Genomic DNA, 18,972 nt, shown 5'->3' on the forward strand with positions numbered 1-18,972 from the left:
GAATACATCAATACAAATAGATACAGAGTAATTCCATAAATGTATTTTAAAAAAAAACATTTACATTCTCCCCTGAAGCCGAGGTGTGGCAGCTGCCGTACCCAATTGACGGCCCTGATCAATAAAATTTCTTTTTTTTTTTTCAAAATATGCTCTCATACTCGCCATATGCACGTATTAACGCTTCTAACTCCAGTGGCGTGAAGTATGTGGATCTTCAGATGCAAACTAACGTTTCCTCAAAGGGATTTTGTAAATTGAAAAGATAAATAAAGTTAAAAAGAAAAAAAAGAAAATGTATGTCGCTATTTTGTGTCGCCGGTTGCCATGGTGAATCCTTGTATCAGCGATCTACTGATGCTGGCTTTTTATTTCCCTCACGCTCGCGCTTAACTCCCGGTGAAACTACCTAGAGTTGAGTAAATTACCTCAAATCCGCTGTTCTGGAACCGAAAACTCAGAGTTTCCGATCTCAGAGTAGATCAACTAAGAGTTCAGGATTAGACTCAGTGTTTGTTGAACTTGCTTTGTGAAACGGACCCCTGGAAGATGTGACCCTTCATCTGTGGTGTTTCTAAAGACATCCTTCCATATGACCTCAACAGTGCTGGTATACATATTAACTTTATAGAACGTTATATCCTAAACAAGGAATACTTATGTGACTTGACTTTATACAAAAAATATGACTGGTACAGTTGTATGTTCCTGAAGTTTTTCAGGAAGCTACATGTTACAAATGTTACACGTAACATGAATTTGTGTGGGTTTTTTTTTGTTTGTTTGTTTGCTTTAGCTTATAGAGCAATATTTGCATTTCTTAGACACGCCGTTATCTCAAAGCGGAGACCATGTTCGCAAATGAGGAACACGGCGTTGAGATGATGTTGTGTCTGACTCAGGAAGACTCTGTGGTTCTTCAAGGTTGCTCTGTCCTCACAGTTGAGTCAGAAGGAAGATGAATACGTGACTTCCACATGCAATAACTCAAAAAGTGACTCTTTTTAGTGGTTAAACTTGAAGATGGGTGTTGTTAAGGCTTCACTCATACTAACAACCACGTCCATCAATAGAGTCCACAAGAGTCCACATCCTTGTTGATTATTTTGTTGATTATTTTTTACCACGCTTTTGATGTCTTTCGATCTCTTTCATTGGGGCCTTTTTTGTTTTGCTTTAGTTTTTTAGTTTTTTTTGTAAATCACGGTATGGAAACCTATGATTTACTTTCTCATATCTAAATGATCCTTTCATAAAAAGCAGCTTTTTCATTTTTTCTTAAGTAATTTGACACACCAACTCGGGCCCTTTCATCATGCTATGTCTTGAAAATTTTAATGAAAAAAATACAGAAAGAAACCCACTGGCTATTTCTCTTCATCTGATTGACCTTGAACCTGTCCTGCAAACGTACTGTAGAAGAGGGCAGTGGGCGAGTTACCAGTGTTCATCTCAGGGACATACCGACAAATGTCAAGAAGTGATATTTTTTTTTGTACCAGCAATAACAGGCCAGAAGCCTATAAGTCAGTTTTCTCAACATTGTATGAATCTATTTGTTTAAACCATATATGAAAACACACAATGGGCACACAAACCTTAGGAATCTGCAAGAGATAAAAACAAACAAACAGAAACGGGAACAGGCAGAGACACAAACAGCAGCCATTTCAGGTCTCTAAAACTGAATCATGACTAGGCTTCTGCGATTATCTGTGGAGTGAGTATGTAGGTGAGTGAGCAGGTGTGTATGTCTGTGTAACTGTGTGTGTGCAAAGTGAAAACAAGGCTCTACCTGAACTGCAACTATAGTGGAGGAGGGAGGGCACAACCACACCACCCGAGAGACCAGAAGCCGACAAGGAAGAAACCGGAACCCAGGCCACCAGCCGCCCCACGGAGGATCAAGTAATATTTGTAATTTTGATATTGTTATCAGGAAATGGTCTGTCAAGCCGTCAGGGGCTGCGTTCAAAAAGTGGAGTAATCTGGACTTTGGAAAAGGTCTCTGTGAAGAAACATATCTCTTCTTACATAAAACACTGTATTAAATTTCATTGGTCGTATTTTGCGGACCTTAAGGCGCAATATCAATGAATGGGTCTATTTTCATAGATAAGGCTCACCGGCTTATTGGACGCATGATAAAACATATATAAAGCAAAACAAAACAGTCTGGTAAGTTGAACTTTATCCAACTCATTCACAATAACTCTGAATATCGTTCAGTTGTACTAAAACAGTAAAATAAACTCACATTTTAAATCATTCATCTTCCACGAATCCCCAAATAAAAAGTGGAGGAGGTAAGTGTAGTACTACGTCCTGTTCTCTCATTGGTTCATCAGTGACAGTGAAAGGGGGAGACCTGAAGTTAGTGTGAGATGGAACAATGTTGTATTCCAACATTTGATTATCATTTGATTATCATTTCGATTTCAAAATTGGGTTTATGCTAAAAACCTAACATTGGTGTGATGTCTAATTATAGTAAGATAACATTGAGTAGCTGTTGGATGATGGTTGCTTGAGAAATATTTTTGAAAGCAGTGTACCACAAACAATTGGTTCAAGGTCAGTAAGCACAACAAAAGTCATACATAAGGTGCATCTGATTATAGGGCGCACTGCCCATTTTGGGCAATAATTGGGCCTTATAGTGCGGAAGATATGGTAGTTGGAATGAAGTTCAGTTGCATAATAATAGTTGCATAATAATGCTGCTGCGGATACTGTAGCTGCTGGGTTACTATATAGTTGTAATAATACTGATAATATAGTAAAAATAATAATACATTTTATTTGTTTGCACCTTTCTACACCTTACAGAAAAGTTAAGAAAATAAAAAATCAGGAAAAGGAATTAAATAAAAAATGAAGATAAAAACATTGCTTAAGCAGATAGATAGCAGGGTCAAAGTGAGCAGGCGTCCTGTAGGGAGGCGTCCAGGTTTAAATGATAAAAACAGTTTTTTATAACTGAGCTGACTTGGCGATCAACTTTTAGCTTATCATCAAATATCACTTGAAGATTCTTTACAGAAGAATTAATGTCGGTTGTAAGGGGACCCCCCCCCCCAAAAAAAAAGGCCAAAAGGAAAGTCTGATGGACCACATCCAAACATTATAATTTCATTCTTATTTTCATTTAGATGCAAAAAGTTTGAGGTCATCCAGGATTTGACGTCAGCCACACAATCAAGCAATGTCGTCATAGTGTCACTGGATTTTTGTGTCAATAAATCTGCACGTCATCGGCATGATGAAATGATGTAGAGATAATAGAGATAATATGTTTCTTGAAAATTGACCCTAGTGGCAGCACATACAGCAGGAAAACAACTGGTCCAGGGATGGAGCCTTGAGGGACCCCAGAGGTGAGAGGGGCTGAGGATGGCGTGAATTTACCTAACTGGACAATAAAACTCCGGTCAGACAGGTAGGACTGGAACCAAGAGAGAGCAGTGCCGGTAATGCCCCCCCACTTCTCCAGTCGTGCTAAAAGGACCCCGTGGTCCACCGTGTCAAAAGCAGCAGTCAAATCTAGGAGCACCAGCATAGCAGGTTTATAGTTACCATTATGTCATTAAAAACTCTCTGCAGAGCTGTATCTGTGCTATGGGATGGCTTAAAACCAGACTGGAACTTTTCATAGATATCAATGGCCACTAGGAATGATTAGATGTGAACAAAAAACACCTTTTCTAAAACTTTATACAAAAAGGGCAGTTTAGAGAGAGGCCTGAAGTTAGATAGCACAGAAGGATCTACATTTTTCTTTATGATAAGAGGCTGCACAACAGCATGTTTGAGAGCAGTTGGAACACATCCAGTATTAAGACAGGAGTTAATAAATAAAAGTATAGCAGGGCCCACCGTACTGAATACCTGTTTAAAAAGACGCTGAGAAGGGATGCTGTCTGAAGGACAGTTTGTGGGTCGTAGATGCTGAACTATATTAACCAACAAGGCAAGGGATATAGGTTCAAACTGATCAAAAACAGCATGTAAAGGGGGAACTGTGAGATCAGAGCTAGGGCCTGCAGGTGAGGAGACAGGTGTCCTAAGACCTGGTTATAAGATCAATAAAAAATCTAAGAAAACTCTCACTGGAGCGTTATCACAAGGATTTACAAGGGAGATCAAAATGTTAAAAAGAACTTGGGGCTCACGGATATTACAGGAAAAATATGGAATATTTCTCTTTCGCTCATGAGCGCCGACATGAGCGCCCGAGAACACGCGTGGAGTCGTTAAGCCACGGTTCTGAAAGTTAAAAGACATTTTTTTTCTGTTTCCCTGTTCGGCTTTGCATGCTGAATGTTCCACTTGACAGTAAAATATAGTAAAAACTAACAATGTCCTTGTCATTTCAGTGACTACATATTTTACTACACAAATATACACAAAGGGGATATCAGTGCATGCAAAAGTGAAAGGACCACTCCTTCCTACATTAACCCCATGTGAAAGCAAGTTCAATAATTATTGACATTAATATATTTTGAACAAATGCAGAGAAAAGCTGATCCAGAACAATGATGAAATACCAGTCGATCAGAGTGAAGAAATCATTTCCTGCGAGATATGAAACAGCAGAAATCCAAATGTAGAGAAGTTAAGAAACAGAGGGCAGATCTTCATTGATCTGCAGAGTAGCAGGTAAGAGTTCATAATTCCCTGTTAAAAACATTGATAATATTATTATTTAATGCATTTTCATCATTTGCAATTAAAGGGTGAGCGTGATTAATTTCTCAGATTACTGTATGTATTCATTTAATATCAAGAAAAGTTTATAATGATGCAGCTAATCTAACTAGTTTTTGTGTGATTTTGAATGAACATGAAGAAATTGCTGTTTGCAGAAGAAAGTAAATAGTCAGATGAAAAAAAATATACAATGAACCAAATTTCATAAAATTGATTTGATGCTTAACAAAAAAACTGAAAAATGCTACTCTATTCTACAGCTCCCAAATACCTTTAACTGAATTACAGAGGCAGTTTACAAAAAATAAAGACACAATTTCACCAGCTGAAGGGATTTTTTGTACTTCAGCATTTAAAAACAAAGATCGCATCGCTTGTAGTCTGGTGGAAAAACGTGGAAAACTTTACATCAGAGAAATTTTTAGATCTATTGACGTGTATAAGATGTTAAGAAAGGCATGTTAAATAGAGTTTTGAAAAATTCTTATGATTTTTGTAAATATAATTTTCATTGGTAGTCCACAAAGCGTTTGAAGGCCCTTGTTGAAGAAATGTTTAGTTTGTTTGCAAAATAGCAACTTTAATGTTCCACTGAACTTCTTTATTGTTTCAAAGATATATCTGCACATCTGCAGAGTCACTGGAAGTTTTTATTTCCCCTTCCTCCATGGGCCAACAAGTTTAGAAAGCCTCTGACATGGTGATTTTCCATGCTAATGTGGACGCAGCACTTCCAGGGCCACGTGTCATTGATTACATCTTGATCTGTTGACTTTAATTTGTTATCTTCCATTTTTGTCCAGAGCATCGCAATGGCCCTGCCCTTTCTGACCTGCATCACTCTCTGCGTCGTTGGCTCAGTCATCCCAGCCCTTGCATTACCTCCTACTGAGCCGCCGCTGATCCGTGACCACCCTTTTGTGGCTATATGGAACGCCCCCATTGACCGCTGCCACCAGCTAGAAATCCCCCTGGACACGGCAGCCTTCCAGGCCGTCACTACGCCCACAGCTGCGCCTGGGCAGTTCCTGACCCTCTTTTATGAAAACCGCCTTGGCCTTTACCCCAAAGTTGACACCGTCAACCACAAAATCTACAAAGGTGGCGTCCCCCAGAAAGGCAACCTGACAGAACATCTTACCCAAGCACAAAGGCAGATAAATCGCTACATCTCCCAAGATGCTGCTCCGGGGCTGGCTGTCATTGACTGGGAGTCCTGGCGTCCTCTGTGGGACCAGAACTGGGGCTCAAAACGTATTTATCAGAAGTTATCCATCACCCACGCTATGCAGATTGGTCCATTTTTGTCATCAAGGAAGATTTCCAGACTGGCAAAAAAGCTGTTCCAACAAGCCGGGCGGCGCTTCATGGAGAAAACCATCAGTCTGGGCATTGGCGAGCGTCCCAGCCGCCGCTGGGGCTTCTACCTGTTTCCTGACTGCTTTAACTATGGATGGAGCAAGGAAAACTACACTGGGAAGTGTTCCCCTAAAATTCAGTGGCAGAACAACATGCTGATGTGGCTGTGGGAACGAAGCACTGCCCTCTTTCCCTCTGTCTACCTCCACCGGAGCCTGAGGAACTCACCCAAGGCCGCACTCTTCGTCCGCAATCGTGTCCAGGAGGCGGTGAGGGTGGCGGCGCTGCCTAGACGTCCCTACACGGTACCAGTCTATGTCTACTCCCGGCCACTCTACCGAGATCAGACCCGGAAGTTTGAGAGCCAGGTGAGTTTTACAATTACTGTAACAATCGCTGATTTTGGGCTGCAAATGATAGCAGGTATGAGTGAACGGTTCCCTGTGCTATTTGATGTGCTGCTCGTTAATTACACATTATAAACACTATAAGCAAAGTGATTTTACTGATCCACGCTAAACTGTTTTTTGTTTCTTTTTCTCAGTTGTTGCCCCAGTAGGAAAATTGACATTTCCCTAATCTAAGTCTTATTTCAGGACCATCGTAGTCATGGATACAATAATAGATGGTTTCAGAGTTCAAATGTATGTGGTTCATCTATCCCAGGGGTCGACAACCCAAAATGTTGAAAGAGCCTTATTGGACCAAAAACGCAAAAAACAAATGTGTCTGGAGCCACAAAAAAATAAAAAGTCTTGTATCAGCCTTAGAATGAAGGCAACACATGCTGCATGTATCTATATTAGTTAGAACTGGGGGGAGATTTTTTTTTTCATTATGCACTTCGAGAAAAAAGTCGAAATGTTGAGAAAAAAGTTGAAATGTTGAGAAAAAAGTTGAAATGTTGAGAAAAAAGTTGAGAAAATAGTCAAAATTTGGAGGAAAAAAATCAAAATGTTGAGAAAAAAGTTGAAATGTTGAGAAAAAAAGTCAAAATTTCGAGAAAAAAGTTGAAATGTCGCGATTAAAAAGGAAAGGGAAAAAGGAAGAAAAAAAGGGAAAAAAGAAGAAAAAAAAAGGAAAAAAGGTCAAACATTTTTGAAAAAGCTCTAGGAGCCACTAGGGTGGCTCTAAAGAGCCGCATGCAGCTCTAGAGCCGCGGGTTGCCGACCCCTGATCTATCCAATCAAACCTGCCTTTTATTTCAGACTGTGACTCTACAACATCACCAGACTTCTTACAGCTAAATTTACCAAAGGTACAAATATACGGAGCCCCTAAAGGGACACAGATTTTTTTTAATATATATAATGAGTTTTACGCGCGCGCGTGAAACCTTTAAGTGAGCACTTCACTAGCAAGGACCACGCCATCAACAGGATACGTTTAAATGATTTATTGATACGAAGATGATAACGATGACGATGGTGATGATAATGGCGATGACAATGGCGATGATGATGATCTATGGATCAGTCGATGCGTTGTGGGGAAGCTGGTAGGGAATCCGCCGCAGCGCCCGGGCAACGACGAACCCCCTAGGAATCTATGAGGTAGAGAAAGAGAGGGAAGAAGGAGAAGAGAAAAGGGGTGGGGGGGAGGGGTGCAGAGAACGAGAGCGAAGAGGAAATGAGGGTTAGGCTGGTATTTGAAGGTTTGCCGGAAGAGGCGTGGTGCCGGAGGAGGCGTGGTTGAGGCGTGGTCCTGCTCCCGAAATTCGCTTGTTAAGCTCCAATTCACTAGCAAGGACCACGCCATCAACAGGATACGTTTAAATGATTTATTGATACGAAGATGATAACGATGACGATGGTGATGATAATGGCGATGATGATGATCTATGGATCAGTCGATGCGTTGTGGGGAAGCTGGTAGGGAATCCGCCGCAGCGCCCGGGCAACGACGAACCCCCAAAACCGTGGATTATTTAAGGAGATGAGACTGAGTGGATCTGAGGTCGCTAAGATCTGAGCGAATGTAGCGATGATGGTTGGGAGGACCATCGGCCCATGAGCTGTATGAGGTGCTCTGGGATACGTGGCGGGAGGCTGAAGTGGCGGCTCCGATCCTAAGGAGTGACCGGAGTAGTGCGTTGGGGAGATGCCAGATAAGGAGAGTATATGACAGAAGCGATGGTGAAACCAGAAACTGGTGACGACTGTCCTGACTCGGACGCAAGGATCTGTCGAAGATGTGCTCTGTGTTTTCCAGGAAGACAAGTAGTTGGCCAGGGTCTCGAAGTATTCAGGGGAGATTGGTCTTCGGGGATGAGAAACGAGAAAGAGAGTCGGTGATGGTGGTGGAGTGACCGGGGACATGTGCTGCATGGAGGATAAATTGATGTATGGCTGAGTGCCAGACTAGACGGCGCATGAACAGCATGATGGATGTGGAGTTGGAGCGTCCTTTATTAATTATGTCGATACTTATCGATATGAAGATGATGGCGATGATGGTGGCGAAGAAGATGGCGATGGATAATGATGGCGATGATGATGATGGCGATGATTATGGCGATGACGAAGGCGATGACGATGGCGAAGACGATGATGGTGGCGAAAACGATGCCGATGATGATGGCGATGACGAAGGCGATGACGATGACGATGGCGAAGACGATGCCGATGACGATGCAAGTGATGATGGCAATGACGATGTCGATGACGATGAAGATGATGGCGATGATGGTGGCGAAGACGATGCCGATGATGGCGATGATGATGATGGCGATGCCGATGACGAAGGCGATAACGATGACGATGCCAATGATGATGCAAATGATGATGGCAATGACAATGATGATGTCGATGGCGATGACGATGGCGATGACGAAGGAGATAACGATGACGATGAAGATGATGGCGGCGAAGCCGATGGCGATGATGATGGCGATGAATGATGATGGCGATGATGGCGATGATGATGATGATGGCGATGATGATGATGATGGCGATGAATGATGATGGCGGCGATGACGATGGCGAAGGCGATAACGATGACGATAACGATGATGATGCCAATGACGATGCAAATGACGATGGCAATGACTATGGCAATGACGATGATGATCTATGGTTCGGTCGAAACGTTGTGGTATTCGTTTGCGCGCTCTGAGGGTCGTCCTGCTGCGAACCATCTGCCATCGTAAAAGCCCCCAAAACCGGTTGAAGGAGCAGCATCAGTGTATGGATTGATGTCGTGGGGGTGAGCCAGTTGGTCATCATAAAAGAAAGTGATCCCCTTCCAGGTGGCAAGGAGGTTGAGCCACAACGAAGCTCGGCTCGAGTTGTCTGGGGAGATGGGAGACAAGAGAGATGGAACAGCGGAAGCGATGGACGGCAAGTGTGAGATGAAGGCCCGCCCTTGGGGAATAATGCGCATGGCAAAATTGAGGTGGCCCAGGAGGGAGAGGAGTTGGCGTTTGGTGCGGCCTGGAGCTAAGAGGAAATAGAAGACCGATAAATAAGAAGACCGATTCGGTTGAGCTTTCGGTTGGAAGAGAAGCCTGAAACAGATCCGTATCGAGAGTGATACCAAGGAATTCGAGGGAGGTGGAGGGGCCCGCCGTTTTCTCAGCGGACAATGGAACCCCGAGTTCGGAGAAAACGGAAGTCAGGGTGACCAGGCCGGAAGCGGGTGGCGATGAGAGAGGGGTAACGATGAGGAATCATTCAAAAGATGGACGAGGAAGGAATGCCGTGGTTGTTGGAGAGGATCCAGCAGAGGGCCTCTGAAGGTGTCGAAAAGTTAGGGGCTACTCTTGCAGTGACTGACTGCAAGTAGTATGCACCTCGCCAGCGGACGCTGAAGTACACCAGCCCAGAAGCGGGTGGCGATGAGAGAGGGTGCCAGAAACCCTGGCCGGATCTAGCGGCTGTAGTTGGTGTAGGTGGGCTGGGGGGGGCAGTGACATCCCGGTGCCAGTAACCCCGGCTGAAGTTAGCTGTTGTAGGTGCTGGAGGTGGATTAGGTGCTGGAGGTGGGCTGAGGGGGGCAGTGGCATCCCGGTGCCAGAAACCCCAGCCGGATCTAGCTGCTGTAGTTGGTGGAGGTGGGCTGGGGGGGGCAGTGGCATCCCGGTGCCAGAAACCCCAGCCGGATCTAGCTGCTGTAGTTGGTGGAGGTGGGCTGGGGGGGGCAGTGGCATCCCGGTGCCAGAAACCCCAGCCGGATCTAGCTGCCGTAGTGGCATCCCGGTGCCATAAACCCCAGCCGGATCTAGCTGCCGTAGTGGCATCCCGGTGCCAGAAACCCCAGCCGGATCTAGCTGCTGTAGTGGCATCCCGGTGCCAGAAACCCCAGCCGGATCTAGCTGCTGTAGTGGCATCCCGGTGCCAGAAACCCCAGCCGGATCTAGCTGCTGTAGTGGCATCCCGGTGCCAGAAACCCCAGCCGGATCTAGCTGCTGTAGTGGCATCCCGGTGCCAGAAACCCCAGCCGGATCTAGCTGCTGTAGTGGCATCCCGGTGCCAGGGACCTTGGGGAGGGAGTGAGGAGATTGCTGGTGTGGGTGGAAATCCGACCTGCGACGACGGCTATGGGCTGATCCGGATTGTCCGCGTCCTCTTCCCTCCGATGGCGGAGGTGGGCTGGAAAGGCTGGAAGATGGTGAGCTGCAGTGATGCTGGATGTTCAGAAGGGATGAACCGGGTGGAATGTGGACGACTGAAGAGGCAGAAGTTTCTGGGCGGCTGTCAGGCTCGGGAGAGCGGTGTTTCGGGCACGGCGGTGGCTGAGGAGTTTGCCTCCTCCGAAACATGGCGGGGTGTGCTAGCATCCCGGTGCTAGTAACACCGCTGAGTTAGCTGTTGTAGGTGTTGGGGGTGGGCTGGGGGGGGCTAGCAACCCAGTGCTAGTTACCTCGGCCCCGAAGTTAGCTGTTGTAGGTTTGTTTGCGCAGGTTTGGCCGGAACCGGAGAAATGCGGGAAGCGAAAGCGTTGGGATGACGGGCGGCGGGACCAGCCGCGGACAGGGCGAACGAGCAGCTGCCCGCGGGGCCGGAACGAGTCGAGGAAGAAAACCAGGCCGAAATGTGGTGGGAGGGAAGCCAGGCACTGGCCGGAACTGGGGAAGGGCGGGAAGCGAAAGCGTTGGGATGACGGACGGCGGGATTAGCTGTGGACGGGGTGAAATGAGTAGTTGCCTGCGGGGCCGGAACGGGTTGAGGAAGGAAACTGGGTTGAAATGCGGTGGGAGGGATGCCGGGTACCGACATCACGATGCCGGTGGCCCCCAACCGAGGTAACCTGTTGGGACTGATGGAGCTGGGAAGCAGAGGATCCTGGCAACCCGGTGCCAAGAGCTCCTTCTGGCGCTGGCGGTTGAGGCTGCTGAATGAGCATAGCGGGGGTTTCTAGCATCCCGGTGCTAAAAACCCCGGCTGAGTTAGCTGTTGTAGGTGCCGGGGGTGGACTGGGGGGGGGGGGGGGGGGGGGCCTAGAAACCCGGTGCTAGCAACCCCGGCCAAAGTTAGCTGTTGTACTTGCTGGAGGTGGGCAGTGTGACGATGGAATCGTTTATGTTTCCACACGGACGGCTTAAGGTGAAAGACCGCTCATGTGCAGTTGAGGTTCCTGCAACGAGGCAACGTTGTTCAGAGATTATGTTTAACGAGAATGTTAATAAAAGACCTTGTGAGTAAAGGTAATGCTCAACGTCCGGTTTGTATGATCGCTTCTCTTTTACTATTGCGGTCTATGGGAAAAGCTTTCGGGGTTTTTTTTTTTTTTTTTTTTTTTTTGCGTGCAGTACCGGGGCTGGCCACTGGAAAATCTTCTGAGTGCGAGACCTGAGGGTCGACGTCACGGCGCGCCGTCGGAGTTGGCGTGATGACGTCATCCGGAAGAGAGCAGGTGTCGGCGGGGCTGATGGCGTGGCAGGCTGAGATGAGATGGTTGAGAAGTTTTTTCTTCACACCTGCGGGCGGCTGCGATCACGGATGTTGATGAGAGATGAACCAGACGGGAAGGACCACTCGTTTCTGGGTGTGTGGTGGAGCGGGGTTGACAGCAGCTCCGCAGGTGGCTGAGAGAAAAGAAGAAAGGAGAGAACACGTGCGTTCCGGAGGAATAAACCACCGCCGGAGCGGCAGCCGACGTGGGAGGTCGGCGGGCTCTTGGCGGGACACCGGGGCGGACGGGGCGGCTCGGTCTCGCTGCGCGGCACCCCCCGGGGGTGAGGGGGGCGGCGGATTGCGCAACCTGCGCTGTCGGGTCAACGGCGAGGGATTGTCCGCGGCGCGTCCCCTTCCTTCCCGCCGGGCGTGGCGGGCCAGGAGACAGGGAGGACGCCATGGCGGGCTGCCGCAATACCGGATGTTCAGGAAAAATGGACCGGACGGGATGGACTGCTCACCGGGTTGGTGGACCGGGTTAACCGCGGGCTCCGTGCGTGGCTGAGAGAGAGAGGAAAAAGGGTTAGAGAAACACGTGCGCGGCGGAGGAATACGACGGCAACCTGCGCTCTCGGGTTGGCGGCGAGGAGACACAGGAGAGTCGGCGACGATCCGGATGATCAGGAGAGATGGACCGGACGCGGACCGCTGAGGAGACGGGGCTCGGGCGGCCCCGCGGCCGCCAGGGAGAACGGCGCTTCGGGCGACGGCTGAAAGTTTTTTCTCCTCGGGATCTCGATCGGCTGGTGTTTGCTGGTGGTGTCCTGCAAGCTGATCGTTGTCCTGATGGTGATCGACGCGAGATCCATGCCGGCCGTCGGACCCGCCGGAGCGTGGCGACGCCGGGACCGGTGGATTGCGCACCTGCGGCGCTTCCGGCATGGCACGGCTGAAAGCTTGTGATCAGCTGGTGTTTGCTGATGATCCCCTGCAAACAAGTCTCATCCGATGGCGATAATGACACGAGATCCATGCCTGAACGGGTGAGTAACGATCTGAGATACGAGCGTGTAGTAGTGTTGTCGTGCTTGCGGTTCTGGTTCGGAGAACGAGAGCGAACGTGCTGCAGAGAACGAGAGCGAAGAGGAAATGAGGGTTAGGCTGGTATTTGAAGGTTTGCCGGAAGAGGCGTGGTGCCGGAGGAGGCGTGGTTGAGGCGTGGTCCTGCTCCCGAAATTCGCTTGTTAAGCTCCAAATAAAGTTGTTTACTTGCAAGCAAAGTGGTAATGTCCTTATAATGAAGACCCAGGTTAAAATATAGCTCAGCTAAATCCTGTAATGTCATTTCCATTCATAAACAGAGCAGGAACTGGAGAGTGTCCTGTTCCAGCAAAACTCCCATGTACTTGTTTTTACGCGCTCACGTAGAACAACTTTTAGGCGCTCACTTATAAGTTTTGCGAGAGCGCGTGAAACTTTTTAGTGAGTGCATAAACGTGCTCACATAAACAACTTTACGTGCTCACTTAAAGGTTTTACACGTGCACGTAACGGTTTCACGTGAGCGCGTAAAACTCATTATATATATTTAAAAAATCCGTGTCCCTTTAGGGGCTCCGTACAAATAGACAAAGTCAGTTGAGAATAAATAAAAAGGACTTAAGTTACCTGACGGGGCAGCTGGATTCTGATCAGACAGAGGTGTCAAAAGTATTGACATTCATTACTCAGGTAGAAGTATAGATACTAGAGTTTAAAAATACTCCTGTAGAAGTTGAAGTATCAACTCAAGTTTTTTACTCAAGTAAAAGTATAAAAGTACTGGTTTCAAAACTACTTAAAGTATAAAAGTAAAAGTAGTGTAAGGGGGAAAAAGCCATTAGGACAAAAGCCATTGAAAATGAATGCATCTTAGTATAATGCAAATATTTTAGAGGGCAGATCTTCATTGATCTACAGAGAGTAGCAGGTAAGGGTTCATAATTTTGATAATATCATAACATTGATAATATTATTATTTCTTGCATTTCCATCATTTGCAATTAAAGAGTGAGTGTGTTTAATTTCTCAGATTACTGTATGTAAATGTCGATTCATCTGAACTTCCTAATTGTTGGGTAACACCAGCGCACAAAATATTGCCTTTCAAACTTTGCAGAAGAAAAGCAAATAGTCAGATGAAAAAAATATATAATGATGAAAATGTTTCATAAAATGAATTTGATGCTTAACAAAAAAAATAAAAAATGCTACTCTACTCTACAGCTCCCAAATACCTTTAACTGAATTACAGAGGCAGTTTACAAAAAATAAAGACACAATTTCTAAAAACTCGCTTGTAGTTTGGTGGAAAAACGTGGAAAACTTTAGGTAGAAGTAATGCAAATATTTTAAAGAACCATATATGTGTACTATTGAGCATTAACATGTGTTTCAGAGAGCAGGAGATATGATGACTAGTTGCCTATAAGTATGATAATGGTGCAAAAAGTCAAACTTCAGAGGCATGTTATCATTTATCCTAACCTTTATTGGAATGTACATCCAAGTTTAGTTGCAGGAATCTGAGGGAACGGATGTAAGAACAAAACTGGACAAGAACATCTGAAACAACCACAACCAAATTCACTCTATCCGGATGGAGCAATTTAACTGGATAGTTTCTTTTTAAAGGCCGAAATGAAATAGATTAACAAGGCTGTTTTTAAAATGTAAAGAGTAAAAAGTACAGATAATTGCGTGAAAATGTAAGGAGTAAAAGCAAAAGGTTGTCTGAAAAATAACTACTCCAGTGAAGTATAGATAACCAAAATTTCTACTTAAGTAAGGTAACGAAGTATTTGTACTCCGTTACTTGACACCTCTGTGATCAGGTTCATATTATAATCATAAGAAATCCATATAACCAGGCTCCAGCATATCGGTTAGTTTCTAAAACACAAAGACAGTTTCAAAGCAGTCGGTGTGTCCCGACTACAGCATCTCTGCTTCATCCACATCCAAGTCATTTTCCAGTGTCAGACAGTTTCTACAGAAGACATCCCTGATGCAAATCATGAATCAATCACATTATTCTCAGAAGGATCAACTTGCTCTGTGGTTTTTGCTCTTTCAGGCGGATCTTGTCAGTACCGTTGGAGAGTCTGCTGCTCTGGGAGCTTCTGGGGTCGTGATGTGGGGGGGCACCAAAGACTACAGGAGCAAGGTAAGCACAGCACCGTGAGTGTGAGTGGCTGGACTGGTCTGATCTGACTTCTTCATCCAGTATTCACACGCGAGCATGCATACTGAAAACTTTGCAGTAATCAATACCTCAGTTTTTGCACTTGGTACAAACGTATTCCTTGTAAAGAGGACGTCATTATATGTGAAAGATAAAATCTGAACCACAAAAAACATAGACAGGCTTTTTTTTCCAAATGTTTCGTTACCAGTGGGAAGATGCATCTTCATCATGTAAAGATGCTTCTGGATTTGACTTCAACCATGATAAAACATGCTTTATGATCTGCACGCGGGAAATCGGACGACAATACCTTGAGTGTCTGTGCAGTTATTTCCTCTTTTTTTTTTTTAAAGAACCAACAGCAAAGACAGGAAGGTGTTTGTTATCTGTGTTTACAGATGTGTGAAAGCGCTATTGCAGCTTCATGTGACGTGTCTGCTCCTTCTCAGGCTTCATTTCTTCACATGTGAAGTTCAGTGAAACTTTTTCGCAGAAGGTTTGGTCAGTGCATAGAACCCCCCCCCCCCCCCCCTTCTTGTGTCAGGCTACTTTTACAAATGGCACTTTTACTAATGCAAGAAAATGATGAAAATGAAAAAAAGAAAATGCATTTGATAAAACAATGTTGCATCTCAGAATGAGGTAGAAAAGAAAAGAAAAAATTATTCAAGGAGACCAGAGATGACAAAGCAGTGAAATAAAAAAAACATGTTGCTCTACGTTGTCAGTTCTGTGCTGGGTAATTATGTTTTATGATTATTTATTTTTCAGTGAATTAGATTTTTACCCTTAAAAACAACACAATTTTCAAAATAAAGATGGGAATGACCACACACTGCACGTTGTTTCAATGAAATGTGAAGCCATAATAAATAAGTCTTGCTACATAATCTTTTACTGAAAGCAGAGTGACTGGAAGTTTTTATTTCCCCTTCCTCCACAGGCCAACAAGTTTAGAAAGCCTCTGACATGGTGATTTTTTTACACACAGAACGTACAGTACCTACCTAACATATCAAACAAGAAGAGTTAAGGACACAATTGTTCCTCTTTTAAGTTATACTCCCATCCTGTTGCCTTTAAGAAAGAAAGAAAATGTGCCACAGAGCAGTATGTACAGTATGTATGTATGTATGATTCATACCGAAGTGAAAAAGCCACCAAACACCAAACATCAGCAACCACCAGGAGCTACAGTGCAGTGAAAACATCGTTGCGCCCTTGGAGATTACCGTTTTTTTGTCAAACGTTTAAGATCAAATCAATTCTAATACCAGTTAAAGTAACCTAAGTACAAAATGGGGTTTTTAAATCATGATTTCATTTATTCAGTGAAAAAACAAAACAAAACTCTATTCCTGTAACTGCCCCCTGAAGCTAAGAACTGTTTTTTTCCACTCGTGGCTGCAGCAGCTGCAGACATGCGCTTGTCATTACTCACAGTGATTCCTCATATGCTTTGGATCACTGGCATCACTTCCTGTTGTTTGCAGTCTGTTGCCGTTGCAAGGTGTTTCAGGCTCTGATTCCATCCATCCATCCATCCATCCATCCATCCATCCATCCATCCATCCATCCATCCATCCATCCATCCATCCATCCATCCATCCATCCATCCATCCATTTTCTATACCTGCTTTATCCTTTGCAGGGTCACGGGGTCTGCTGGAGCCTATCCCAGCTCATCACAGGCGAGAGGCAAATGTTATTACTTGCGTATAAAGCCAAAAATGGCTTAGCTCCAGAATATTTGCAACACCTGATAGTACCATATGTTCCTAACAGAGCTCTCCGTCCTCAGAGTGCAGGTTTACTCGTAGTTCCTAGAGTATCCAAATGTAGATTTGGAGGGCGGGCGTTCTGCTATCAGGAACCGTTACCATGGAACCAACTTCCAATCTGTGTTAAGGAGGCTGACACCACCTCCACCTTTAAAACCAAACTTAAAATGTTTCTGTTTAGTAAAGTCTATAGTTAGTGTGCAGTAAACATCTAGTTAGTGTTAGTTTTTTGTTTTTTTTCTCTTTTGTGTATGTTTGCAGGCCGGAGCTTCAGGAGCTGCATGCTGACCTGCAGTCCCTCCGATCATCCCACTGCTGCTTCCACCTGCCTGACATTGTTTGAGCTTAAGATCACGAACCAATGATGGAAATTCTCCTTCAGGAATTTCTGGTCAAGAGCAGAATTGATGGTTCCAGAAATGACGACGTGTAGGTCCTGAGGCAGCAGCGCAGCCCCAGACCATCACACTACCACCACCATGTTTGACTGCTGGGATAATGATCAATTTCTGAAATGCTGTATTAGTTTAACGCCAGATGTAACAGGCTGCACACCTTTCAGTCAGTTCCACTTAGTCTCATCACTCGGAACATTTCTTTTTTAGCAAATGCATTTATATTGTCCTTGGTCATCAGTGGTTTCTATCTTGGAACTCTCTCATTGATGCCATGTCTGTCTCCTCCTTATTCTTGAGTCATGAACTCTGACCTTAACATAGGCAAGTGAGGCCTGCAGGTCTTTACATTTTGTTCTGGGTTATTTTGTGATCTCCGGGCTGATTCTTCGATGCTTTCTTGTAGTAATTGAGGTAGGCGGGCCACTCCTGGGAAAGTTCACCACTGTGCCATGCCTTAAAGCCTTAGAAAAAGCTTTATAACCCCAGCAGCACACTTCACTGCATCCTCAAAGCGGTCCCAGAAGGAATCATTTGAATCACGTCCAAGTTGAGAATAACTCCTGTTTCGTCTCCATCTTAGCGCTTGCATTTATGGGAAGCAGATAACAATGAGTAGAGTGACCTGTTGTTTCACTGTAAACGGATTCTCTCCCTGCAGGTCGCCTGCCAGAGTCTGTCCGAATATCTGGAATCTACTTTCAACCCATACATTGCCAATGTGACGGCAGCTGCCATGCTCTGCAGCGAAGTGCTGTGCCAGGGAAAAGGCCGCTGCGTCAGGAAGGACTACGACTCCCCCACTTACCTGCACCTGAACCCCACCAGGTTCGACATCCTCCGGGAGGGCGGGAAGTACGTGGCCGTTGGTCTCCCAGCTGCCAGGGATCTCAAGATCTGGGCGGAAAACTTTACCTGTCAGTGCTATGCTGGCTGGTACTGTGCTCCCAAACTGGTTATTCCAAACAAAATCAAACTAATCAAGGTTTAAAGTGTGAGGAGAGTGAAGTCACTGCTGCCTCACAGATCTGATTATATTCAAGTTTTGCCCTGAAACACATGACACAAGCAACTGCTGTGGTCATTCTCAAAATAAAGATGGATGGAATAAAAACAGACTAAATGTTTCTGGTGTTTGATTTTACCACCTATTATTGTCTTAGTCAAAGTCAGAGTCAAAGTAGCTTTATTGTCGTTTCTTCACATGTCAGACATACAAGGAATCGAGAGGACGTTTCCCACTTCCCTCGGTGAAACATATAAAGTACGCAGGCACAGGCACAACAGATACGATTTTTTGTGCAGTATGTAAAAACAGTTTTATAAATATATGTTAAAACATTGAGCAGTAAATTAAGTGAATTTAAAGTGACACAGTGGTGATATTAAGGCCCCGTTTACACGGAGCAAAAACTGAGGCGTTTTCATGCGTTTTGGCCGTTCGTTTACACGAAAACGGAGCTCAAAGTCACTAAAAACCATCATTTCTGAAAACTCCGGCACAGTGGAGATTTTCAAAAACTCAGTTTTCACGTTTGCGTCTAAACAGAGGAAAACGGAGATTTAGGCTTCAGAACGTCACATTATGCAACAGAAACGTCACCAGCGTCATGTGTGCGACCTGTGTTTACAATTAGTTTGGCCACCGTCAATATTTTCTTGTA

General features: G+C 45.1%; 1 protein-coding gene across 1 annotated transcript; it reads left to right on the forward strand.

Annotated features, from left to right (window-relative positions):
- The first annotated feature begins 4,547 nt into the window (after positions 1–4,547).
- Positions 4,548–18,420, forward strand: spam1 (sperm adhesion molecule 1). The gene is made up of 4 exons (XM_061722698.1): positions 4,548–4,662; positions 5,517–6,440; positions 15,022–15,111; positions 17,970–18,420. The coding sequence occupies exons 2-4, from the start codon at positions 5,526–5,528 to the stop codon at positions 18,297–18,299; spliced, it is 1,335 nt and encodes a 444-aa protein (XP_061578682.1). The 5' UTR covers positions 4,548–4,662; positions 5,517–5,525; the 3' UTR covers positions 18,300–18,420.
- The last annotated feature ends 552 nt before the right edge of the window (positions 18,421–18,972 follow it).

The sequence above is a fragment of the Cololabis saira genome, chromosome 5 (genome assembly GCF_033807715.1).
Source record: "Cololabis saira isolate AMF1-May2022 chromosome 5, fColSai1.1, whole genome shotgun sequence".
NCBI classification, from domain to species: domain Eukaryota; kingdom Metazoa; phylum Chordata; class Actinopteri; order Beloniformes; family Belonidae; genus Cololabis; species Cololabis saira.

What these genes read in the sequence shown, in the direction of transcription:
- spam1 (XM_061722698.1), top strand. Translation starts at nt 5,526, where the DNA reads ATGGCCCTGCCCTTTCTGACCTGCATCACTCTCTGCGTCGTTGGCTCA. An exon ending in CCCGGAAGTTTGAGAGCCAG is followed by an intron (nt 6,441 to 15,021) that starts GTGAGTTTTACA and finishes TTGCTCTTTCAG; the next exon opens with GCGGATCTTGTCAGTACCGT. An exon ending in CCAAAGACTACAGGAGCAAG is followed by an intron (nt 15,112 to 17,969) that starts GTAAGCACAGCA and finishes CTCTCCCTGCAG; the next exon opens with GTCGCCTGCCAGAGTCTGTC.